Raw genomic sequence first — 24,710 nt, forward strand, 5'->3', positions numbered from 1 at the left:
GGGGAGGGGGAAGGAGAGAGAGAGAGAGAGAGAGAGGCGGTTTTCTGGTTTGGCTGCCTTTCTTATCCTTGTTGTCTGTTACCATTGAGGGGGAGGGCTAGCAAGAAGAAGAAGAAGAAGAAGAGAGAGAACGCCTACTGGAGACAGCGAGGTGTGCCATGCTAGAAAAGCAGCTTTCCGTGTTGCTTGCGACATACCTCAATCGATTTATATGCGACCTCAATGAGGAGCAGCTGCGCGTCTCCCTCTGGTCCGGAGAACTGGTGCTGCGGGACCTGGAGCTGCGAACGAACATTGTCGACCAGATAGCCCTCTCCCTCTTTAAGGGTCGACAGGAGGTCGGAAGTCGCGAGGAGGCGGAGGACGGTGATGCCGCAAGGGCAGCGGCGCAGGCGCTTATGACGCCTTTTACCGTTGTCAAGGGAGTGGTGAAGGAGCTGAAGATTCGTGTTCCGTGGTCAGCCGTTGATCGTGAACCTATCAGTGTGGAGGTTATTGGGGTGGAGATTGTATTTGGTCTTTTGCGTGCCAGGCCGCACAACGCCGAGGAGGATGCCGCCCGCGTCATGGTGGTGAAGCAGAAACAGTTAAACATGTTTGAAATAGGCAGGCTAGGTAGCCGACCTGATGAGGGTTATGGAGTGGGGAGGGGTGTCCCACCTAAGCTCAGCACTGGGGCCGGAAGTACAAAAAAACTCTCCTACGTTGAACAGCTCACAGAGACTATCAAAAGGAACGTTCATGTAGTGTTGCGGGATGTGTCCTTAAAGTATGTCGTGGACTATCATGGCCTTGCCCCATGCTTTACGTGTGCACTTCATGTGACGTTGGACAGCGTGTACGTCACCACCACGGATGAGGGGTGGGAGGATCGCTTCATCATGGATCTATCCATGCGTTACTCCAAGAAGGTGGTCATGGGTGGGCTACGGGTATCTCTTCATGCCGTAAAGCAGCAACACTCTGCGGAGGGGGAGAACCAGAATAATGAAATGCCAAACTGGCAGAAGAAGATGAACATTGTTAAGGCGGAGGAACTCACAGTGCTGCTACGCTTGTCCAAAGACAGCGATGATGAGGATGTTGTCATGGATGATGTGAAGCAAACTGTGATTTATGTGATTGCGACAACTCCTATTCAGCTTCAAATATCTTTTGGAGTCGTTGGCTTTTTTGCGATCATTAATGACTCAATCAGAAATGGTTTGGTGGGGCTGAACTATAGGCAACACCTTCATCTTCTTAACAAAGGTAACGAGGGGGCACTCACATGGCCTCAACGACGCTGGAAATTTGCACTTTTTTCTGTCATGGACGACGTCAGAAGATCCAAAAACAAGGCAAAAGGGCACCAGCGTTTTATCGAAGGTGTTGTACTTTTTGGCAGGCGCAGAAGGGAGTATTGCGCACTATGGAAGCGAAGCCAGAGAGTGGCATGGCTTCCACCTCTTACACAGGAGGAAACGAGTAATCTACATGCTTTGGAAGAGCTCCTCACAGTAGAACAACTTGTGTTTTTACGCTGCCTGGCGTACGCTGAACTAAGTACGGAAAGGCAGTCTCTGTGGCGACAGAAGTTACTCATTGAAGAGGTAAGGAAGAGAAAACAAGTCGGCAACGAGGACATTGGATCGGGTGGTAGTCGATGGTGGCAATGGCTCGGGCGACGTCAAGCCATTGGCAGCAGCGCCGCTTTAGATGAAGCGAGGGAACATAAATTTGTGGCAGGTGGTGGCATTGAGGCGGAATGGGCTTTTGGTCACAAATTTCTTCAGCACATTGCAACAAGACGTGTGGGGACCTCCTTGACAACATCATCATCAGCAGTAGCAACAACAACAAAATCCACCATGACATCCACAAATTCGATTCTCATTGTAGTGAGGTTTCCGATTGTAGATCTAGAAATTGAGCCCGATATCTGGAGGAGCGATATGACTGAAAAGAAACCTCTGCTGTCGTACCTGGCAAATCTGCAACAACGTCTAAAGTTTTGTTTCAATTCTGTTAAGTGTAACTACACTATAGGTGCAGCTCCCCAAGGAGATCGTGCTGGATTTAGTCTGGCGATTGAAAATGTCTCTGGGAGCTTCACTGGATCCTTGCCTTCCGTTGTGCTGGAGACACACAACACTCATGAGGAAAAGAAAGAAAGTGAGGAGGACTCTGGTGGTCAAAATGTGTGTGTGTGTGAACCTTGGATGTCCATTTATGTTAACGAAACGCATACCCGGGTGAGCGGTTTCATCGCCAACACCTCGCTAACTCTCCAACCACTATGTGAATTGCAGTGGTGGGTGTCCGGTGTTAAAGAATTTCTGGCAGTACTTCCGGAATACACAAAGCAAGACTTTAGCTCTTTTTGTGAGTCCACTAAGTCGCGTTGCCTTTCTCCATCTCTGCCTACAATGGAGATCCACGTTGCGGGAATTATTCTAACCATGCCTTTGTATGTTGAAGGTGACACCGAAAGAAAATTGATCCTTCGCGCTCCCGACGTTCATATAATAACCCTCTACGAGGAGGAGGAAGGAGAAGAGGAGGCTGAAAGGCAGAATGAGCAACAGCTTCCCATGCAAGAGCCTGCTCTTACCATGAACTGGCGTTTCTCCATGAGTAGGAAAGAGCCAATTTGTATTTCTTGTGAAGATATTGGTGATGTGGTGCTGTTATCGTTTGCAGAGGTGGAGGTGGTGTTTGGTAGGCAGTTGAGTGTCTTTGTGAAGACGCGTGCCAAAGCAACACTTGTTCCCACGGTGCTTGGACTTTTACATGATCACATGGAATGCCTGGAAGTTGCACAGGGCGATGTTGGAGAGGCTCTCTTCTGTGAAGTCATGAACAATAACGGGAAGTGGCGTCTAGAGTCCTCCACAGCGCTCAATGTTGGAGGAACTGTCATGACGATTCCAGCGGCTCAATGCCGCCGTTTTCTCCGTCTGTTGTACCGATCGGCCGCTACGCTGGACGCGGACCACAAAAAAAGGATGGCGCCACCTGCTGTCAACGCTACTCTGCCACTGTTGCACCGTGTATTTCTAGGTATTGACTTTGCTCATTTAACGCTGCGTAACTCGAACAACGATGATGTGGTTGAGATTGAACTCTCAGGTGTGGAATCTTCAACGTATGAAGCCGGCCCTTTAATTCCATCGTCTTTTTCACAAGACGCATTTGTACTAGATATGACATCATCTGGCACAAAGGGGTACGACATACTGCTTTGCCTACCAGATTTGCATGTCACATCTCCCTCAGGCCAACATGTACTTGTGCTGGAGGGTCTAACAGCCACGTATAGCGTCTCCTCCCCTTTACTTTCCTTGGAAGCGGGGGTGCTGGACGTACGTATTTGTCCTTCTCTTGTTGATTGTATGGAGGTATTGATGCTGTCATCTGCGCTATTGCAACCTCCTACGTCCTCAGCTTTGGTGAGGCTTCCTGGTTTGGAGGAAGTCGCAGGCGTGACTGTTGTTTTGTCAGACGCTACGGCACACACTGAAAGGGTCATGGAAACGGCTCTAAAACGATTGAATGTTCGCATTCAGTTCCAATGGACGGAAGAGTGCGTCGCCGTGCACCTTAATGACTTGTTACTCCGTGCCAGCAGCGCGTCTGGTGGGAAAACGTTAAACCTGCGCGGGACTCTTGATAGAGCTGAGTATATTACAGACAACGGGGAGGAGGTAAAATCATTTGTGCTGCTTGCGCCCAGCACCGGTCTTAAGAAGAACGTTGATGCCACTTTTTTCACCTGTACTCTGGAGAGTAGGACAGATGGAGGCGCTGGCGCTGGTCGAAGTTTTGTGTCGTTCCAGACGAGGGGCGGCAGTGTGGGGGTGTTTTATGCGTATTGGATGCGACTGCTCTCCATGCAGGATGATCCCGCCGTCGTCCGCCTGTTGAATTTGTTTGGATCCGATAAGCGCGAGCGCGGCTGCTCTAGCGCCCGTGAGGAAATGCCACAAAAATCGACACCGGCTAGCGTTGCGCAGGATGCCTCTGGTGTGATCATCATCTCAGGGGAGGTGAGTGCGTTGGAACTGCTGCTCGCGACGGACGCCGCAGAGGAAGTGGATTTGCTGAACGAGGAGACGTACATCCCCTTTTTTGTGGGTACGCTTACTTTCAGGGCAGAGGTGTCGGGAGGCACTGAAGGCCGTGGTGACGGCTGTCAAGCTGCATCTGCACCGCCATCGTTGTTTAGGGGACAACTGACGCTGTCTAACATGACTTACCTCTCCCATAGTGAGGGCAAAGGTGTGTGGTCTCCACTCATCACACAGGCGTCATTACTTTTGGAGAACTACACACAATTGGTGCCAAACGCAGAAACAAACGGATACGAGTACGTCAAGGGTGGGAGTGGCGAAATGGCGCTTCACTTGTTGATTGGCTCGTCCGACTACAACGGCGACACAGATGTGGCGATGGATGTCAAGCTTACCTTGCCCTGGCTGAACACCCTTCTTCGGGCACTTTCTTCCAACCTTCTCAATGCGTTTCCTTTGGCCAACGGTGTGCAGGGGAACGATGTGACCGTGCTGACACCAGTGACTGAGACAATGGTGAGCACGAAGGTCCCATCGTCGTCGCCGACGTCGCTCTCATTCCTTGTCACCGTATCCTCAGTATGTCTTGTTCTCATGAAGGAACCGGATATATTTGCCCTGCGTGCTCAGCTTCAATTTTATTCCTTTAATGGTGTTTGGGGGTTTGGAGGTGAGAAAACCTCAGTGCAGTTGTTTCATATAAATAAGCTTACTATAGATGATATCAGTCCTAACCGCCGCATCATGAGGCATGATATCCCTAAATGGCAACAGCAGCAGCGTGGTATCACACGAGAGTCTTGCATGGGTCGAGAAAAGCGAATGCTCGAAGTGGAGAGTGGATGCATCTCTACGCCAAAGCCACAAACAAATATGGAGAGCACGACGTTGTCGCGTAAAACTGATTTGGTGTTTGACGAGGTACATGTTTACACGGCTCGATCTTCTTGGACCACGCTTGTCGGCATGCTGTTGTTTGATCTCTCTGCAGGGGCATGGACCGCAGCAAAAAACGATGCCCCTAAAGTCAACAGCGACGTGGCAGCGAACTCCTCTTTGCTGGCTTTGACTGTTCACCAACTTAATGTGCACTTAGAGCTACCGTGGGAAGAACCTTTGGCACAACTATCCGCCTGTTCCGTGAGAATGCAGCTTCATCGGTGCGATGGGAAGGAAACCCTGGAGTTTCGTTCGGATGAACCCATCTCTCTCACTCCACGCTTTGAACACGCAGCAGAAGTGAATATACTGGATTGGGGGGATACACGTAAAGAAGCAGTGCAAAGTAGTGCACCAAGACCGTTTCTCCACATCCTTGTGACACAATCGCAGAATAATCAAAGGAAGTATGAGTTTGACACCTTGTATGAAGAGAAGCCGCAGGTTAGTTGCTCTAATAGGGTGGAAGTAGTTCTTCAGTCCATGAAACTCATAGCAGATATGAATTTCATAACCCGTTTATCGCGTTTTGCTTTGGATGAGGTGGATGCATACAGTTCCCTTCTTCAGGCTTCAAAGCCTCTAAGGGTGATGCCCTCTATGTCCCTGACAATGATGGATATTTCCGTGAAGGATTTCCAGGTACTTTTGCCAACAATGGAAGCAGTACAAGCGCCAAGGTGGCGGCTCACGGTGGAGGAAGTAAAATTGACAAACAAGTGTGTTGAAGTAACTCTTGACAGCAACTCTCCTGCAGAACGAGGAAGCAGAAATTGCTTCGCTAATGCCTATACTATGAACCTGTGTGGGGTGTTCCTTCTCTGTGAAGGGCTTTACCCTTTGCGCTTTCCCAACACTGTTGCATGTGCGCAGCTCCCCATGCCGCAGAGTACGTTTACTGAGTGGCGTTCAACCCGATCTGTCACCCCCGACGATTGTGTGCAAACGCACTCCACATTCGTTATTGTTTCGCCGGCGTCATTGAATGATGCTCAGCTGAGGGTATCATTTTGTAGGCGCATTCACATTCAAATGGAGGAAGGTGCCTGCCTTTCAATCTCTGCACTGCATGTGCGGGATGCGTTGCGTGTGCTGCCACCACGAGCGTCGTCTGAGGAAGTGCCGCCGTACTACGCTACACCGGTTGAAGTACCCCATGTCTCTGTTTGTGTGACGTCTTTTGCCTTGGTTAATATGCCACGGTTTTCCATTTTATTGACGGAGAATGGCCATGTCAAGGCAGAAGCGAACGTGGGCAACGGAGGGGAAAAGGGCGTAAACGAAGCTGATCTCACCACCGCCAACCTTGCAAAACTCTGCTTTCTTGGAACTGTGACACTCTCCGCATCCTTTGACTCATGTGAGGAGACCGTTACGCAAGTACAGTTTGCCATACACGGGTCATTTGAGCTTTTGGATGGCAATGGTGTTGTTGTCTTGTTTCGCCGTGGGGATGAAAACTTAAATGAGGGAAAGCAACTGCCTTCTTGTCGTTTCCCTGAGCATTATGACGCCGGACTCTGCGTTGACGTGACGGACAGCCCAACGGAACGCCGAATGTGTCTGGAATCACATGGAATCATCGTCACACTTCAGCCTCATACTGTGGATTTTGTGCTTCGTATGCATAACTTTATTGCTCTCATGCATCGTGAGGGTTTTTTTGCGATGGAACGCAAAAACAATGCGAACAAGAGGCGGATCAATGATGCCGACGACACGGATGTAACACAACTTTCTTTTTCTTCGACCAAAAGACAAACTGTATTGACTATTCATGTGGCTCTCCTTTCATTGACAGTGGAGCGTACAGCCCTAATGGAGGCTCGAAATGTGAATGCACGTTTGAGCTGGAGGGATGGTGATTCGACCTTGGTAGATGCCTCAATTCCCTACAAGGTTACCATTGGGGACCTCGTGCTGCGAAACATGGATAGTACTTACGCGTTTATGTTCCTCTCATCTCTTGAAGTATCCCTCGGAGTTGGAGAAGTGAACCTTCGAGCAAATCCACTTGTTATAAACAACTACGACATGTTGTTTTACGCAGATCTTTGGAGGAGTGTCGAGGCACTTTACCACTATGTTCTTCAGAACGTCACCTTCTCAAAGAAAAACGAGGATGGATTTAAGCAGTCTGTGATGGTGACTCTGACCGATGTGCGTGTGTGCTTCTTTCTCTCTCGACAGCCTCTTGTCTGCGAAGCGACTGACGGCAGGATGGAAATTGTGTTCCCTGTCGTGGTTTTAAAGCAAAAGGCAAGCACAACAGGGCGAAGCTTGACTTTTGAGACGGAAAATGGTGTCATACGATACCGCCGTCCAGAGGGTCTATTACCGCCTTTTGTGAAAAATCTGTCCTTATCTTGTTTTGTGGAAAACAGTCTTGTAACTCAGTCTCGGTCCAACGTTATACGTCTAAGTGGCATAGAGGCCTTTATTCCGTTTGGTGACACGTTGCAATGCTGTGTGGAAGCCGTCGCACAGGCGTTTCTGCCTCTTCTCTCCGTTTCTGCTATGACACGCCGTAACTTGGACGTTGGTCCGCCTTCCACGGCTGAGGTGCCAGCAACCCCACTGAGTTGCGACAAGTTTGTCTTTACGGTTCCTTTGGTGTCATTGAATGTTTGTGCCTCTCAGTCAGAAGATGAGGCGTTGGTAGGAAAGGCCGCCGTCTTATTCGGTGTCACTTTTCATAACATAATATGTGAGCAGAGCCGCACCGGTGTGAATGAGAAGACCCTTATCCAGGCTCTTTCCGTCACAAGCAGTGTAAGTGCTGCCTTTCAGAAGGAATTTGTCAGTGCTACGGCGCCGAGTGGGGCGCTTGACGAGCCATCCAAGTGGGCCGTGTATTTCTGCAAGGAGATTTCTGTGAGTGAGGCAACAGTGCCATCGTCTTTGTCCCACACAGATGGAGGCGGAGGCGGGGAAGATTCACTGCATGAACAACTGCCAACACGTCTCGTAAGTATTATTGCCCGTGCTCATGCAGTGAAGCTTACTGTTTCACCGAAGCTTCTAAGTACTCTAAATGAACACTTTCTTTTACATGTTTGGTCGGGTGTTTATCGCACGCGAAGTGTAACCGCATCATGTTTTTCGTCGCTTTCTGTGAGGGATGCTGGTGCTTCGTTGCATTGCAGCTCTGTTGATGGCACCAGTGATCAGCTCCTCACCATTAAAAGTGATTGCTGTCTGAGCTCCGATCTCACACTGGGTGGGAGACGTGGGACATTACTCCGATTTTCAAAAGAGCCTGGTGAAAGTAATCCATCCAATAAGATAACTGTTAAGGGGGTTAATCATGCAAAGGTGTTTGTGTCCATGGTCGTGGGTCCTGATGGCACCTTAAAGCCACCTATTGTGGTGGATCCGGGTCTCACAGTCGTGATTGAGGGGGTGCCATTTGTCACAGAAGACGGGGATGTGATGGACTACGTTGAATTGGGTGCGCGTTCGCTTCTGGTGGTACCTACCGAACTGCTTCCCGTCGCCGTCCCTGGAAGTCCATGCCGTTCACTGGCTACTTCCGCCAATGTTTCCTTAAATGCCGCACGGTGGTATAGTCTGGAGGTGACGATTGATGCATTAACCGATGTTGCGTTGAGCCTGTGGTCAGAGCATCAATCGATTGAGGTCTCCAGTGAGGCGTACGTGCGGTACAAACTAGCGAAGAACTGTTATGAAGGCAACCGCGGTGTACGAGACTTCATAGATGAGTCTGGCGAGGTGGCGCTGTTAAATGTATCAATATTATGCGACAGTGGCTTCATCACCAAGGACCCTACAGGCTTGATGGTTCACGTAAAACACCATAAACTGAAGGAAGACCACACAAATGCTGGCATGACAGTGGTGCGAGCGATAGTGTCGAACACCAGTTTCACACTTTCGGTAGGGAACCTCCGACTCCTTTATGACACTGTCAATGAGCTACGACAGGGTTTGAATCAGATAGGATCTACCAAGGCAATGGTCACCACCTTGACACCGACACACCACAGGGGCGAGGAACAGAACAGGAGGTTTGTCACGAGGGGGAAGGTGTGTACTGGCGGTGTGGATCATTCCTCTCATGCTGAAGCACCCTTGTTGTGGTCACGCGATGGGGAAGTAACACCATTGATAGACTTTGCTGCATCTGCAGCGTGGATTGAAGTTATTTTAACAAGTGACTTCTATAGACCGGAGGTAGCCGTTGCTCTTAGCAATTCCGCTCTCATGGCAAAGGGAAATCGTAGCTTGAATCGCATGAAGTGGACGGCCTCAAGCATGGTACGTGTTACGGACTACCCACAGCTGCAGCCTCCACGTGATGTTCTTCTTGTCTCACCTGAAGTAGCGGTGGAGTACACACGGCACACCGGTGGCGGGTTTTCTCTTCAAGGAGCCTTGACATGTCTTGAACTCTCTTTGACGCTGCCGTTAGTGACGGTGTTGCGTCTTCTTCGCTTTCGTTTTGACTTGCAACGCACTGGGGCCTACTCGTTTCTCAACTGTACCGGCGTTCCGCTCCTCCTTTTGGCGGTGACTAAAGTGAACAAGAAGGGTTTGAAGCCACGAACGCAGTTCTGCCGTCTGCCTCCTGGTAAGCTTGTCAAGGCACGCCTCTTTCACTACAGCCAAACACTATTTCGTGTCGTCGCCGATGACAGGGAACAAATTGAAGAGTACGATGAAAATCTCAATATGTTTGGTACTGAAGTGAACTTATCGGCGCTGCGGCGTGGGGCAACATACCGTTTTCCACTTACTGAACCTTCTGTAGGTGTCTTGGATGTCGTGATGCGTCTGGATGAAATGGAGCGCATTGTTAACCTCACCACATCAGTCGCGATAAGGAACGAGCTTTCCACACACATTGTATGCTTGCCTGGGACCCCCTCTGATTCCTGCAGGGTCCAGCCAAAAGAAACACGTTACGCACCCCTTCCGTGCCTCCGTCATCCATTCTCATTAATCGTTGGGGAATGGCGATTTAAATCAAAGAACGCACTTGTTACCTTGGAGGGTTTGATCAGCGCATTTACACTTTTCTCATCTGGGCAGAAGGGTTTGTCGGCAGATGCGATGAAGAGTGTCGTTGTTGTTGCTTCTAGACGCGCATACATGCAGGGAGATGACACACTTGTGATCCCATTAACTCTCGAAAAGGAACACCTGGATGAACGTTTGGCTGAAACGGATGAGAAGCACAGGGAGGAGATGCGTGTTTTCTTGGTGCTAACGCGGAGGGTTGCATTGGAGAGTGAACCCCGAACTTCACGCCTTCTGTCCCGTTATGAAGTGGAATTGCGTGTCTGTCCAATGGTGACTGTCGTTAATGAGACGGGGGCCGTGCTTGCCGTGAATGTGGTATCCTCCTCCTCCTCCTCCTCCGCTTCAGATGCGGCTACACATACACGAACGTTTGTGCGTGAAGAAGAGGAGTTCAACTGCTTTTCCAAGAGTCTTGAAGGGGAAAGCTTCAGCATGAATTTAACCTGTGAGTTTGCGGATGGTGTGCAGTTCTCCTCTGTTGAACCCCTGCCTTTAACTTTCACAGGAACAACGACGGTGGCCATAAAGGATTCGGTTGGTGAGAAAATGGTCACCCTTTTGGTGGAGCATGCGATACACAGTAAATTTATTGTGCGTGCTGCAGCTATCTTGATAAATGCGTTGCCTTTTCCTGTACGAGTATATGACGAGTCGGATGCATTGGTGCCGGGGCAGAACGATGTGGAGGGTCTCCCCTCAGGACATAAATTACCTTTGACACTTCCAGCTCTTAGAGAGCAGCTCCGGAGGCCTGATGCTGCGGTTGTGGTAAAAATTGTGGCGGGTGGTCCTAATGCGACCTGCTCGCAACTGTTTACTTGCAACGTCCTAACCGTTTCAGGTATGCTTCAAAGTGTGGACGGAGATGTGGTTCGCATCTTTAGAGTGCAACGCGTGGGAGGAATTAAAAAGGTGTTCAGCCCCACTCCAATGATCCGTCTAGAACCTATGTGGGTGTTCCGCAATCAGAGCCACGCCTTCTTCTTAACGGTGCGCTCTGTGGGAATGACAGAGACCTTGATCATTGAACCACGGACAACGAAGGAGTGGACGACCTTTGCCGTGGCATCCGCGTCGGATCCACTGATGCAGATACGTTACGGTGGAAACGAGGAGGAGCTCTTTATGTGGTCTGAGCCTCTCAAACTGGCCACCCTTTCTGGCGCCAATGTGCCCATCACCGTGAGACATCAGCTGTATGAGAAAGTGACAGAAATGGAGGAGATGGTGTTGCCACCATCCGTTGTAGGGGCAGGCGTGGCTGTCTACACGAGCATGCGGACTCCAATGATGGTGGGGGAATCATTGAAGTGTGAACGTTTTGCATGTCTTTCCATCACCCCTTGGAGGAAAAATGGGATCTTTTATGTTGATTTTTCCTTGGATGGGAATGTTCCAGTAGTTGTAGAAAATCGTACTGGACGCTCACTACAATATGAACATGTGCGAAAGATGTCTTCAGCTTTGCAGCAAGTTGCACGTGCCTACGTTATCCCGCCCTTTACGGATGGTGTAACCTGCTTTGATAGTGATGGCACCGCCCACGTCATGCGACTTACCCTGTTTGGTGGGGATAGGCCTCCCCAGCAGTGCATCGTTGATTTGGCGAAGGCCGCTGTCACACGTGAGGCTGTAACGGCGTCTCCAGGGATGTTTGTTCTATGCACGTATGACCACAGCATTCGACGCTACTATATTTCAGTTACAGCGGACCGTTCCCTTGAAAGCAGGCTTTTATTTCAACCTCGGTATGTCATTCATGTGGAGACGTTTATTCATACCCTCTCACTGTATGTCGCCTCGATATGTGTTCCAAAGGATGAACCCGTCGTACAAACATCACCACTGGCGGTGCTCGTGACGAGGAATCAACTTCGCTTGGGCCGAGGCATCACTAATGAGGCGTTCACTAACGCTGAAGTACTCGCCGCACTGAAGCGTTGTGAGCTTGACGTCATCCTCATTCAAGCTCTTGGAATCTACGGTGTTTTTTCTGCGAATGAAAAACATTATTTTGGCCGTTTAGATATTGGACGCCTGACGTTTATTGACTGTACGAACCCCCGACCAGCGTACCCTGTAATCGTGGATTTAAACAGCGAAGTGACGCGTGTTAGCGTGTCTGATACCAAGGCAGTCAAGCCCTGCTTGTCGGTGAAGATGCACGCTCTTGCTCCGGGGGATTCCACTGCATCGACGATGAGCCATGCGCCTGGAAAGGATGTTACCATTCTGCTGCAGCACCTCTCTCTTGATGTGGCTCCAGTGACAGTGAAACTGACTGATTCCTTACTCTTTGTTCTGCGTCAGGTTGGCGTCTGTGTATGGGAAGCGGTTCAGCAAACTGTGCCTACTCGCACAGTTCAAGAACAGGATGTGGGAGACGGCAATGAGGTTAGTAGCCCTACATCACCTTCCACGATTGAGGTTATTCCTATTTATAACTGCTTTATTGCACACTTGCATGTTTCACGCATTGATTTGGATCTTACTCTCACACGCCGTAGTGATGGAAAGTTTGATCCTTTTGTGGGTATACCTCTTGGTCGTCGGTTTATACCATCTGTAGAGCGGGCTCCTTTGAGCATCAGTGGTGTGGATAGAATGGATGTGAGTCAGCGTGGAAGTTCACCATGTGGTGCATTATTGGAGCTACTATGGCCCTCGTATAGAAACCAGCTGTTATTTCAGTTCTACAAGATCATTGGTTCCCTGGAGATTCTGGGAAATCCCCTTGCATTGATAAGTGGCTTACGAAAAGGTGTTCAGTCATTTGTCGTTGAAGTGGCGGATATGAACCCTGCGAAGGGTGCCCGCGAACTTCTTCTTGCAACCACCTCCTCGACATTGCACACGGTTGGTCTTCTCTCCCGTGTAGGCAGCCGGACGGCGGCAACTCTATCGTGGGACAATGACTGGCTTGAAACAAGGGAAGAGGATGAGCGAAGTAATGATACGTTGAATCGAAGCGGTGTCTTGTGGGGTATGGCGCAGGGACTCCGTGACGGTATTGAGGGCGTTGTCGCTCGCCCACTGAGCGGCGCACGAACCGCCGGTCTGTCTGGGTTTTGTACGGGCATTGCAGCCGGTGCAGTAGGACTACTTACACGGCCTATTGCGGGAGTATTGGATGGATTTGGTAACACCGCGGAATTTTACTCCAAGTTATTGCAGGCACAAGATGCGATCCCCAACGCGCATCTCAACTACCTCCAGAGTGAGCGCAATTTTGTCGCAGCCGTCGTCGCAAATCTCAACAAGGAGATCCCTGCTGCTGACACGTCCGCAACGGACAGTGTGACGAATTCCGTCTCAGTGGCACCTGCCAGTACTTCCACTGGGCTTACTGCTGCGTTTGGTAAATGTTTGGCGTATCTGGGGAGCAGCAAGAAATGGACCACAGATAGCTGCGAGTTTGTATCCCAGGTAGCGTACGAATCAATCAGGCTGCATGCGAAGCTAGAGGGGCTTCAAGGCGAAGAGTTTACGCGATTTATCAAGGATGCCGCTGGCGTTCATAATTATGCTCTTTACGCCGATTGGGACTCCTTTGTGGCGCACACCACGCCGGAGGAATTCTACAACTGGGTACATATTGCACTTGCAGCTGCTCTTGGTAAAGAAATGAAATCTTTTCTTTTGAGTGGTGAGTTTAGTGAAAGTACGTCAACCCGATTAAAAGTTCTGCCGTTTTGTGAGCCGTTTTTCAGCACCCAGCAAAGGCATGAGGCAGCTGCAGCATTGGAGCGGGCAGAAGTAATTAAAAACACCCTTGGTGTGCGAGATTTACTCAAGTACGTTTCGCTTGAGCACATGGTTATGGTGTGTTCACTGGACGAAATAAAGCATCACGTCTCTCCCGAGAGTATTCACGGGAAGCTGCCTCAGTTAATCCTTGCCACTGCAAGAGAGTCGCTGAGATTTATTTTTTTTGGTGGAATTGAAGAACAACTTCTCGTGTGATATGCGTAGATATATTTTTCTCTGTGTTTGTGCGTGTTTTTTTTTTAAATGTTGTGCTTTATCCCCTGGTGTGAAGCTTGACATCAGCATGAGTGTGCTCCACATGTATTGTTAGAGGCAGTCATGTCCACAGGCGTCGAGGGCCCGTGATATTTATATATATATATATATATATATATATTGCCTTCTTCTTCATGTGTATGTAAGTTTTGTCTCATCTGTTGTTTTTGTGTGTTTTGTATCTTCGGCGCATACGGGGGAGAGGAGGATTGCATGAAGCATCCTCTGCATGTAGCAGCAGCTCTCTGCCATTTGATCGTCTTCCTCTTCGTTATTCCCCACACCGTCGGCGAGAGCATCTTGCAGGGGGAAGACGTGTTGCTACCGTACTGCGCCAGCCGACCGGAGCTTCGGGATGTGGCGGAGGAGGCAGACAACCCGGATGCACAGCCCGGTGGGATTGGAACCGTGCGAACATACAAAGGATGCTTTCAGCAGAGGCGGGACCGCTTTGTTGTGGTGACGCCAAGGCGTACGGCACCATCGCCCAGGCTGCTGCCGCCTTGTCACCGCTTTTTGCAACGCAACGAAACACTTCGGCTTAACTACCTTCTCTCTGACATTTGTCGCATGGGACACACTACGAAGGATGCGCCTCACCTCATGACGTTCCTGATGGATTACCTTGCCCCCTGTTCAACCCTCTGTCGACAGGTGCCGCAAGGCAAAGCTGTGGCTGAACAGCTTCGTGTGCAGTTGACAGTTATTTACGGCAACGTCTGCACGTCGTATCCCGCTCCAAAGCTGGATGAACCCTTCCGAAGGGTTATTATGAGGTGGTTTCACGCCCTGTTTCGTGGTGATTCACCCTTCATTGAACTGATGACGTTGTGGGGTATTGACTTTGTTCTCCCTGTCCACACGTCCGGGAATACCACACTGCACTTCAATGAAGTCTTTTACAAAACGGCCATGTCCAGTGGCGGTTTTTTTTGCCCGCATGATGAGGTGTCTCTTGCAGCCCCGACACTGGCTCCTGCAGAAACGGGGAACAGTCAATATACCATGTGGATTATCACGCGATGGGAGCGCTTTCGCTGGTTTCGGACGCGTGCGCAAGCGAGTCTCTTTCGACGTTGCCTGTTGCATTACTACAAAATTCCTCCTCGCCCTGCTGCTCACAATGTACTGTTGCTTCAGCGCTTACGTGAGCGACGCTTTAACGAAACCGTTTTGCGGCAGAAATTTTTGGCACTTTTAAAGCCTTATGGAGTCACTGTATCGACGCAGACTTTCCACTCGATGTCTTATAACCAACAGGCTTCCTTCATGCGTAATAGTTCTATTTTTATCGCCTCTCATGGGGCGGGAATGGTAAACATAATGACCATGTCGCCAGGGAGTGTGGTTGTGGAATTATTTCCTCACGGGTTTCGTTATGCCATGTATGAGGAGTTGGCGGGATTATTAGGTTTGCATTATATTGCTTATGAAAGCCCGGAGGTTTTTCCACCGCGTTGCTGTAGGCAGCGTGGGGGAGACTCAGCGGCACAGCTTGAGCCTCCGCTACAGGGCAATCCACCCAAAACAACCTTCGGCGTGCGTTCCTGCAAAGAATGTGATATTAAGATTTTGGAGGAAGACATGGACACTATTATCTTTGATGCTTGGGGAATTGTGTCTGCCAACGGTAGTCTGCGTTCCATTCTTATGTGAAACGTGAGTGCGGGATGTTTGTTTCCTCGGCCGTATGCGGGCACAATAACAATGAAGTTTGGGAGTTTGTAGCATTGCTGCAGAGTGTGCCGGTTTCACTGCTGCTGCTGTTTCGTGACTTTCCCCCAGCTTGATTGCGTCTGCATGTGATGTGTTGCGTTTCATCATGAGCTATTCTTCTTGTCGCTGACTTTAGCCTTTTTTTTTTCTTCTCTCTCTCTCTATATTTCCCTTCCCCCTTATTTGTCCTCAGTTACGCACCAGCTACTCTAATCTACATTAACCAACAAGTTAAAGGACTCCATGACCTCCCTGAAGGAACTCAACGGCCGCCTCGGCACTCAGCCTTACGTCGCGGGCTACAGCCCCAGCCAGGAAGACGCCAAGACATTTGCTGAGATGTTTGGCTCTCACACTGCTGTCGTTGAGTGGGCCGCGCGTATGGCGTCGTACTATCAAGCTGAGCGCGAACAGCTTCTCAAGGGTGCCGTGTCCTCCTCGAAGAAGGAGGATGACGACGACATTGACCTGTTCGGGGATGCGACAGAGGAAGAGACAGCTGCTCTCGAGGCCAAGAAGAAGAAGGACGTTGAGACCAAGAAGGCCAAGAAGGAGATCATCGCCAAGTCATCCATCCTGTTTGACGTTAAGCCATGGGACGATACCGTGGACCTTGAGGCGCTGGCGAAGAAGCTGCACGCCATTGAGCGCGACGGCCTGCTCTGGGGCGACCACAAGCTGGTGCCTGTGGCGTTCGGCGTGAAGAAGCTGCAACAGCTCATCGTTATTGAGGACGACAAGGTCTCCAGTGATGATTTGGAGGATTTGATCATGTCGTTTGAGAACGACGTGCAGTCTATGGACATTGTCGCCTGGAACAAGATCTAAGTGATTCCCCCTGCTATCATTGAAGCGAAAATGGGAAAAAGAACAAGAAAGTGTCTGTGGCTGTCTGCGTGTCTTTATGATGAGTGGCTGTGCGAGAAGACAACGAGGATGTGGGTAAATAAGTAAATAAATGGCGGGTTTTTGTGCCGTAAATGCAGGTGCACCCTGGCGAACTTCAAAGGGGGATCGGGGCGGAGGAGGGGAGGGCCAGTCACACAGCGGAAAGGAACTCCGTCCCTCCCACTTCTCTTACCGTCCTCACAGAGGGGAAGGCGTCTGATGAGCAAGACACTCCGCCCATTTATTTGCGCACCGAAGTTGTTGTTGTTTTTTTTTCTTTAAAAAAAAAAGGAAGAAGAAGAAGTGCCTCCGCAGGTTATATATATAAAGGTTCTGTTCTATTGTTAAAAGGAAATGAAAGGTAAGGGAGTGGAAGGGAAGAGGCAAAGAACGCATCAGGTGCTTAACTGGGAGGAAGGAACGGCATTAATGCGCACACGATGCGCTGACTCTCCTTCATGGGCCCAGCTGTTGGCTACCAGTCATAGTGCTACTGGCGCTGCTCCCATACGTAGGTGTCATGATTACGGTGTTTCTCTCTTTCTTTCTTTCCGTCTTTTTTTTTTTTTTGGTCCTTGTCATTATTATTATTTCTCTTGCCTTAAAGCCACACCTGCGGCTGAAGCGTCGTTCATCTAAGAACGAGTAAAACAACGTAGGAAACAAGAGCGCCGGTGGTGGTGGAAAGGGCAGCAAAAAGGAAAACAAAAGCAAGACAACAAACACACACACACACAAAAGAAAAGACAAATGCGGCGTCTTGTGCGTGGGACCGTGGCGGTCTCCATGTCTGTTTCCTGTTGGCGTTCACTCGGCAGTGGGGCAGTGAAGGTCTTCATTGCCTCACGCAACACGCAGGCCATGTGCGATGCGACATGTTGTACGTCTCGTGTCTGTTTTGCGACACGGTCGCCGTTGCTTCTTCAGTCCTGGGCCCAGCGGGGGAATCGGGTCTGGATGTGTGTCAAGGAAGAATGCCGTCATGTGAACAATTCCCACGCTACCGAATGTGAGGCGTGTGGGGCCGCCAAACCCAATCTCAAGGGGTGGATGTGTGTGGAGTGTGGGACCCGCAACCACAAGGGGGTGAAGAAATGTCACAAGTGCACCGCGGCTGTAGAGAATAGCAGCGAGTTTTGGATGTGTGCTGCGTGCGAAAAGAACAATCGCATTGATGACCTGGACGATAACAGCCGCTGTGGTTTTTGCAGCTACGACATGGCCCCCATGACAATGACTGAAGCAGAGGCACTCCGAATTCAAAATGAGCGTTCGCAACGACTCCGTGAGGAGCAGGAGCAGTTTGACAGTATTTCGGCCAAAGACGCGGATGAACAGTTTGGTGACGAAATTTCTGGGGCCTCAGCACTTCCCAAAGGTCTGCGGCAGATGTCATCCACTAGTGTTCCAAGAGCCCCTCTAAAGATATTTGAAATAAAGGCATTTACTCCATCTTCTCCAGAAACAGCTCATTCACGTATTTTCAGGAAACCGAAGCAATCAACGTCGACGGGCATTCCACCGGGGCCACCAGGTTTTGACTGGATGTGCTGTGAGCCCAGTTGTGGGACTATTAACGCTGGCGACGAGGAGAGTTGCCTCAAGTGCGGTAAACACATCACCCCTGCCGAGTGGGAATGCTGTCATTGTGGTGCAGTGAACCACTTAAGTCGCTCACGATGCTTTAACTGCCACATCATTATCCCTGTATCGTGGGTATGTTCTGGTTGTAAAACGTCGACAAGCATCTATGATCGTAGTTGTCGTCAGTGTGGTGAGCCGCGTCCCGTTACTGAACCAAAAGACCCTCACGAAGTACAATTTCCAAGGCACACAAGAAGCTCTGCATTTTCGGCTGGTGGCAGAAGGCACACGACGCGTGCGCAGGACTGGAGTTGTGTTGAATGTCACGGCATGAATTTTGCGTCGCGAACGGCCTGCTATCAATGCGGTGCACCCAGAAGTGCATCTGAAGCGGATTCACTCCCAGGTGCGTCGTCAGCCTCAGCCTCACCAGACTTGACAGCCAGTCATAACAATTGGTTCTGTCGTCACTGTCAGGCGAGTAACTTCCGAACCCGCACAAGCTGTTGGCAATGCGGCCGAGCCTCTTCGGAGTCCGGCGCGACATCGTGGTCTGATGACGACTCTGCGCCTCATTTTGAGAAGGAGGGCTTCCAGCAGGACTCCAACGACGACGTTGCCAAGGGACAAGTCAACGTATGGGGCAAGAAGAATGAAGACTGGACCTGCGGAGAGTGCTTCTCAAAGAACTTTAAGAACCGTCAGGAGTGCCACAAGTGCGGCGCGACAAAAACTGTGGCAGTGACGCCGCGCCGTGCCTTTGTGCGTAAGCCCGTTAAGATTTGAGACCAACAACCACCACGGTGTACTCACTCTATACTTACATTGCTTTTCCGGAGGCAGAGTACCAACTGAGGACAGTGAAAGAAGGAAATAGGGCGGGAAAAAGTGGAGGAATAAGGGTGAACATCGCGGCGAGCAGAGATGAAGCATCTCACACGGCGTTTATGTCCATCCTTCTCATCTCCAACGTTTGGTTGTTGTTGTTGTTTTTTCTCTATCTGTCCGTCTGTCTTTTTTCTCATGCACCATTATCACATTTAGCACCACAACGGAAACACCTGATTGTGGGCAAAAGACTTCTGTAGTTTGTAGAATTTTTGTTTTTATGTGTCTGTATGTGTGTATGTGTGTAGCTTGCATCTTTCAATTGCTGTTATTTGGCCTCTCTTTTTTTTTTTTCTTCTCTTGTTTTGTTTGTACACGTACTCACGCTCTCACTCATCCCTGGTTCAGTGGGTCAGGCAGAATACGATGCGTCGGTTACGTGTCTCGTGGTACCTTCTCCCCACTGCGGAAATAACAGTGCGGGCTGCATCCCTGTCCTCAAGATTGGGTATCTCTTTATTGGGTGAAAACTTGGAGGACGAAGAGCGACTCGCCCGACTTCTTGTGCAGGATGCCCCCACAATGGCAGCTGCAGCAGCAGCGGCTGCCCCGCTACCGGTATCATCAGCTATGAAATTCTCGACATCCACTGTTCCTGTCACCACCTTCGCGGTGTCGTCAATGACAGAAATGGGCCCCAGGACGACTGAAGAAGCCACATTGGCAAATGACATCTTGTTGGAGGAGGAGGATGCAGCAACACTGCAGCGGGGTGGTTCCCCTATCAAACTTTCTCGTCAGGGAAATCAACAACTGGCTAAGTACTTGTATATCCGTCGGTCAATGCATGCGAAGGTTGTCAAGGAAGGTGCAGAACCGGTGGAGGAGTCTACTCTTGAGTGGATGTGCATTCGCTGCCGGACCTATAACTTTGTGGGTCGAAAGTCGTGTAGGCGATGCAACCAAAGGGATGTGGACTCCTTTAAACACAACGCACCTCCTGCACGTCATATTCCACTATTCCCTACTCTCTGGACATGTCATTCATGTGGCTGCATAAATCGTTCAGAGTCTAACGAAGCTTGTAGCCGCAACAAGTTTTTTTGCGACGGTTGTAACAAGCGGTTTACTGGTGTGCGTGAATGGTATTGCCCCTTCTGTCACTGCATCAATTCGCGAGGTGCGACGCAATGTGCAACGTGCTACAATGAACGCCCTCATTCCTGGACGTGTCCCTCCTGCAAGCACGAGAGGAACTCGATCTTCGCTACGGAGTGTCGTAGTTGTCATGTCTCCTGTCAAAAACAGGTGTCTGACTCCACCATTCTTTGTCCAACGTGTCGTCAACGTAATGATGCGCAGTGGGAGATGTGTTTTTTCTGCATGACACCACTGGGTGTAATGCTGAGCATAAGGAAGCTTCAGAACAGAGTGGTCGACAGCGTGAAGGAGGTGGTAGAAGCCTTGCCGAGTGAACCTGAATACAGGGGGAGCAACGGTGAGGGGGGGCACCTTTTGGAACTCACGGTGGCGCAGCCTCCTCCGACGACTTGTATGGAGACAGAAGCTGCAGGGGCGAGGGGAAGGGATGAAATGCAATCAAGCAAATTTCAACCACCGGAGCAAGAGAAAGAGGCGACCCATAAGGACTCAAAGGCGGAATGCCAGCAAGGGCAGTGCTCCTCAGGTGAGTGGGTGAGCCCTACGCGAGAAGAACAAATCCCGGAACTTGCGATGAGTGAAGAAGGAACATGGTGGTGTGACGAATGCCAGGTTGTGCATCGGCGCAATGTGGGGTTTTGTGACATTTGCCTGAAGCCAAAAGCCCTTGCAAGTTCGAGAAAGACGATGTCACAGCGAGAAAGGATAGTGCGAAATGGATTGTTCTCCGTCACATCTGCTCATCACACTGAGGATGCGTCACTGACACACTGTGGGAAGTCCTTGAGTTCAAAGTCAGAGGAAACAGGTGGTGGACAGCGCGAAGAGCAACAACAAGTACAGGTTGTGTCTACTGCGTTGGTGGACGCTGCTTTAGCTTCCTCTTCCGTGGGTGATACAGGTCAGTGGCGATGCCCATATTGCCGAAAGATGCAGGGTGTTATGGAGATGTCATGTTGCAGCGTAGCACGCGAGATTCCATTTGGGTATTGGCTTTGCACCACTTGCTGCAGTACAAACCGTGATGAACGGGCTACATGCATGGGTTGTGGTGCAGCACCACCTGCAAAACCGTGGCAGTGTTTTTTATGCAGGTTTAGAAATAATAGTCAGGACCTCTTTTGTGCTCACTGTGGCTCTGCGCATCTGCATCACTGGGAGTGTGCAAAGTGTGGTACGAAATGTCAACACGCCTCTCACCGCAGGTGTCCTTCGTGTGGCGCGGAGAAGCCTTTGACATGAGGTTATTACTTGCCCGACTTGCTGTGCATCAAATCACCCGTCTCGGAAGAGTTGTTACCGTTGTCGAGGACGGTTATCCTCTGATAAGTGGTGCTGTGGAGCCTGTGGCTCACCCGAGAATGGGAAGCAGGCTCGGCGATGCGAGGCATGTGGGAGTTCCGCGGGAGTACAATATGAAAGAGGTGACATGGATTTGTGATGTATGTGACACAGCAGTGGCCACCGGCGGTGCTTTGCCGGAGCGCACGCAGTGTCCTCGCTGTTGTTCTGAGCGTACTGATCGAAGTTTATGCTTGCCCAGTCGTTGGCGCTGTCAAGGTTGTGGTGTGGTGAACGTCTATGCCCTCCCCACCTGTTTGGAGTGCGGTGTTAAGCGTGTGTTGGAACATCTACATACCCGCATTACCTGCTCCTCGTGCTTCCGTGTAACGTTTTTGACGGAGCAGGAGCAGTGTAGCAAATGTGGCGCAAACTTGTCGTCAATCATCAACGAGGCGGGAACCCCAATTTCTCTATCTGGTCTCTCGTCCCTTCTTGCAGTTTTTCCTCCTCCCAATTCCCCTGCAGATGGGCCTGCGCCAAGAAACTGTGCTGTGGATAATAATTCTATGGTAGGGAGAGAAACAGTATCCTTCTCTTCTTCTACCCATGACAGCACGTTGACAGCGAAGCAGTATGAGGGTGACCAACTGTATGAAGCAAGGCCTTCTGTCGAGAAGAGGACCAACCTGGAGTTGGCCCTGGGTGGGCGCGTGGGAACCACCTCCACCTCCACCTCCACCTCCACCTCAGTCCCTTCTTCTTTTTCCTCATCTATGGCAGGGGCGGTGGCAGCAGCGCGAATGTCATCGCTTAGCTCGAGTAACACTGGCGGGATAAACGTCTCGATTGGGGAATTGGAGGCGATGGCGGTGGAGGAAAATGAGGAGGAAGAGGAAGAAGAGATGGATTTGGAAGGGACGGGGTGGAGCATCGAAATTCCATCATGGATGTGTGGGAACTGCGAGACCACAAATCTCGAAGAGGCTGAGATGTGTGTGTCCTGTGGTATTCGCCGCGGCGACGAGTAAACTCACATTAACTCACTTGGTAGCATTTGCGGACGCAAAGGCGTAATGCACGAAGGAGAACATGAATGTACGGGCATCTGTTGTTTTCTTTTTTCTGTGTGTACGTGTTGCGATGAGGCTTTGCTTCTCTGCGTTTCTCTGCATGTCGCTTTCTTTTTTCTACTTTGGTTACGTTCCGTCCCGCTGCGGCGGCACAACAAAGTAGAGAAAACCGAAGGGCAAGTGCAAGAAAAGCAAAACAATAAATAAACATACACGAAAAAGAGATTATCCATCAGTTTCTGCACACAGCTACAACAAGGAAGAAAGGCAGAAGGGGGGGAAAAAAAAAGAAAAACTGAAATGGAAGACGGAAGCTGGATTATTGAGTCCATCTTGCAGTTTACGCATTCACCGTTGTGGCGCACCCCCATTAACAATTTTGTGGACGACAACTGTTTTCTATTCAGTACCGATGAGATGACGGTAGAGCAGACGGAAGTGCATTTGGCCTTCCGGAATCTGGCGGACAACCTCATAACCGCGTTTGTGGAGGAGCTCGGCGTCCCGCTGGAGACTGTTCTGGAGGTGGTGCACAAGCACGTGAATGAACAGAGCCCATTGCAGCAACCTGCAGAGAAGTTTCTACACAATCTCTTTTACATGGACGACTTCCGCTCCTTTCACAAGATGATGATGCGGCGAAATATTCAGCTGGACGTTATCGCCTCGCGAATACTTGAACACCAGAAAAACGGCCGCGTTGGAGAAACGTCACCTGAGGAAGAGGTGATGATGGACGAGGAGGCGGCACTCCACTTAGCCATTAAGGCTTCGCTTGAGGATGAGGAGACCGCACGCAAGATGATGGAACTGGAAGACATGCAAATACAAGAGGCCCTCGCGTTGTCTATTGCAGCAGAAGAAGAGCGTCTCCGGCGTCGAAGCGGAACAATGAAGAAGGGGGTCAAGAAACAAGTGACTGATGTGAAAGTGACAGGGACTGAGCATGTCGTCAAGGAAAAGCTGGGAGAGTTGGTGGAAGCGGAAGAATGTATTATTGAGAAACTGGAGGCCCGCGCACTGGAGGTGCGGAAGGAGACTATGAAGCGCAACATCAGTGTATCACAAAATGTGGCATTCTCGGGATCGGGCGACCTTTCAGCGGAGAAAGTTACTGCGCCTGAGGGTGCAGCTAAGCAGCAACAAGACGTATCTCCCGCTCCGGCCCCGGCGACGGACAAACCGCCCACAAAGAAAATAGTGCCGCCATTTCTGCCTTCTGGCAAAGTATTTGGTTTTAAGACACTTCCTTCTATCCAACCTTCCTTCAAACAGTTGGAGTCTGTGGTCTTGGGAACGGCAATGCCGCCCTCACCACAGTCTGGCAAGCAGTCTGGAGTTACACCAGCAGCTGCTGTGTCACCTCCTACAATGGAAGAGATGGAGGAACGAGCACGACACATGCGTGAGCAGCGAGAGAAAATTTTGGCACGTAACAAGGCTAACAGAGATAAAGAGTTGAATGATTATTCCGTCGAAGGAGAGAAGAGCAACGTGAAACCGAGTAGTATTCAGGAAGGAGAAAAACAGATGATGCTGGAGCTTGCGCGGCGCCTGCGGGAGGACATTGTTCGCGAAGCAACCAAGTAAGTTTGATACAAAGGGGATATTATTAATTTATTTTTATACTGTGATTGTTGCTTTGCTACGATGTGACCCGTGAGGGGAATGTGGGTTGCCTCTGTCAGAAGAAAGACTGTTAACGTTTGAGAGCACACAACGAGAAAGCAACATTGATTGGGAAGTACCGGGTTTTGTTGTTTTTTCTAACTTTTTCGTGTTTACTGAACAACACGGAACCAGTGCAGAACATGTTAAAATACATGTAACACCGTTTGTAGGAAGAAATCAAATACAATGTCCGGCATTCTACTGAGTGGTGTCACGTTTGTTATTTAGTTTGGGCCGGGGCATTCAGAAATTAGGGCGCACATGATTCTCCTCTGTTGTGAAGACAAAAAATGTGGGCATTTTTTCCTATTTATATATAGCTGTCATTGGGGAGGGAGGGAGGGGGGGGGGGAAAAAAAAAGGGGGGAAGCTCAAAGAAGCACAAAGAATACAGATGTAGGCTGTGCTTGCGTTAGGTGACGCGTGGCAGTATTTTGATAAACATACATTT

The 24,710-nt window shown here is 50.1% G+C and overlaps 7 protein-coding genes and 2 pseudogenes across 7 annotated transcripts, besides 10 other annotated features; 8 read left to right on the top strand and 1 right to left on the bottom strand.

Annotated features, from left to right (window-relative positions):
* The first annotated feature begins 13 nt into the window (after positions 1–13).
* Positions 14–36: a microsatellite.
* A 66-nt stretch (positions 37–102) lies between these two features.
* Positions 103–131: a microsatellite.
* Positions 132–158: 27 nt separating this feature from the next.
* On the top strand, positions 159–13,997 carry TraAM80_04712 (vacuolar protein sorting-associated protein 13 family protein; the record flags this gene model as incomplete). Its single annotated transcript, XM_029381630.1, has 1 exon — positions 159–13,997. The coding sequence occupies one exon, from the start codon at positions 159–161 to the stop codon at positions 13,995–13,997; it is 13,839 nt and encodes a 4,612-aa protein (XP_029238514.1).
* A 149-nt stretch (positions 13,998–14,146) lies between these two features.
* Positions 14,147–14,178: a microsatellite.
* Positions 14,179–14,270: 92 nt separating this feature from the next.
* Positions 14,271–15,713, top strand: TraAM80_04713 (glycosyltransferase; the record flags this gene model as incomplete). Its single annotated transcript, XM_029381631.1, has 1 exon — positions 14,271–15,713. One exon carries the CDS (start codon positions 14,271–14,273, stop codon positions 15,711–15,713), a length of 1,443 nt encoding a protein of 480 aa, XP_029238515.1.
* Positions 15,714–16,016: 303 nt separating this feature from the next.
* Positions 16,017–16,601, top strand: TraAM80_04714 (translation elongation factor 1-beta; the record flags this gene model as incomplete). The annotated part of the gene is made up of 1 exon (XM_029381632.1): positions 16,017–16,601. The coding sequence occupies one exon, from the start codon at positions 16,017–16,019 to the stop codon at positions 16,599–16,601; it is 585 nt and encodes a 194-aa protein (XP_029238516.1).
* Positions 16,602–16,752: 151 nt separating this feature from the next.
* On the top strand, positions 16,753–17,069 carry TraAM80_04715 (hypothetical protein; annotated as a pseudogene).
* Positions 17,070–17,193: 124 nt separating this feature from the next.
* Positions 17,194–17,231: a microsatellite.
* A 123-nt stretch (positions 17,232–17,354) lies between these two features.
* Positions 17,355–17,376: a sequence feature (A-rich).
* Positions 17,377–17,398: a microsatellite.
* A 13-nt stretch (positions 17,399–17,411) lies between these two features.
* TraAM80_04716 (putative Ran GDP binding protein) lies at positions 17,412–19,031 on the top strand (the record flags this gene model as incomplete). Its single annotated transcript, XM_029381633.1, has 1 exon — positions 17,412–19,031. One exon carries the CDS (start codon positions 17,412–17,414, stop codon positions 19,029–19,031), a length of 1,620 nt encoding a protein of 539 aa, XP_029238517.1.
* Positions 19,032–19,328: 297 nt separating this feature from the next.
* Positions 19,329–19,346: a microsatellite.
* Positions 19,347–19,379: a microsatellite.
* A 36-nt stretch (positions 19,380–19,415) lies between these two features.
* Positions 19,416–19,444: a microsatellite.
* Positions 19,445–19,499: 55 nt separating this feature from the next.
* On the top strand, positions 19,500–21,476 carry TraAM80_04717 (putative Ran GDP binding protein; the record flags this gene model as incomplete). The annotated part of the gene is made up of 1 exon (XM_029381634.1): positions 19,500–21,476. The coding sequence occupies one exon, from the start codon at positions 19,500–19,502 to the stop codon at positions 21,474–21,476; it is 1,977 nt and encodes a 658-aa protein (XP_029238518.1).
* On the top strand, positions 21,473–22,546 carry TraAM80_04718 (uncharacterized protein; the record flags this gene model as incomplete). The annotated part of the gene is made up of 1 exon (XM_029381635.1): positions 21,473–22,546. The coding sequence occupies one exon, from the start codon at positions 21,473–21,475 to the stop codon at positions 22,544–22,546; it is 1,074 nt and encodes a 357-aa protein (XP_029238519.1).
* Positions 22,547–22,558: 12 nt separating this feature from the next.
* On the bottom strand, positions 22,559–22,791 carry TraAM80_04719 (hypothetical protein; annotated as a pseudogene).
* Positions 22,792–22,888: 97 nt separating this feature from the next.
* TraAM80_04720 (putative coiled-coil domain-containing protein 104) lies at positions 22,889–24,178 on the top strand (the record flags this gene model as incomplete). Its single annotated transcript, XM_029381636.1, has 1 exon — positions 22,889–24,178. The coding sequence occupies one exon, from the start codon at positions 22,889–22,891 to the stop codon at positions 24,176–24,178; it is 1,290 nt and encodes a 429-aa protein (XP_029238520.1).
* Positions 24,179–24,587: 409 nt separating this feature from the next.
* Positions 24,588–24,612: a microsatellite.
* Positions 24,613–24,710: the final 98 nt, after the last annotated feature.

This window comes from Trypanosoma rangeli (genome assembly GCF_003719475.1).
Source record: "Trypanosoma rangeli strain AM80 chromosome Unknown Tra_15.4_contig_00141, whole genome shotgun sequence".
NCBI lineage: Eukaryota > Euglenozoa > Kinetoplastea > Trypanosomatida > Trypanosomatidae > Trypanosoma > Trypanosoma rangeli.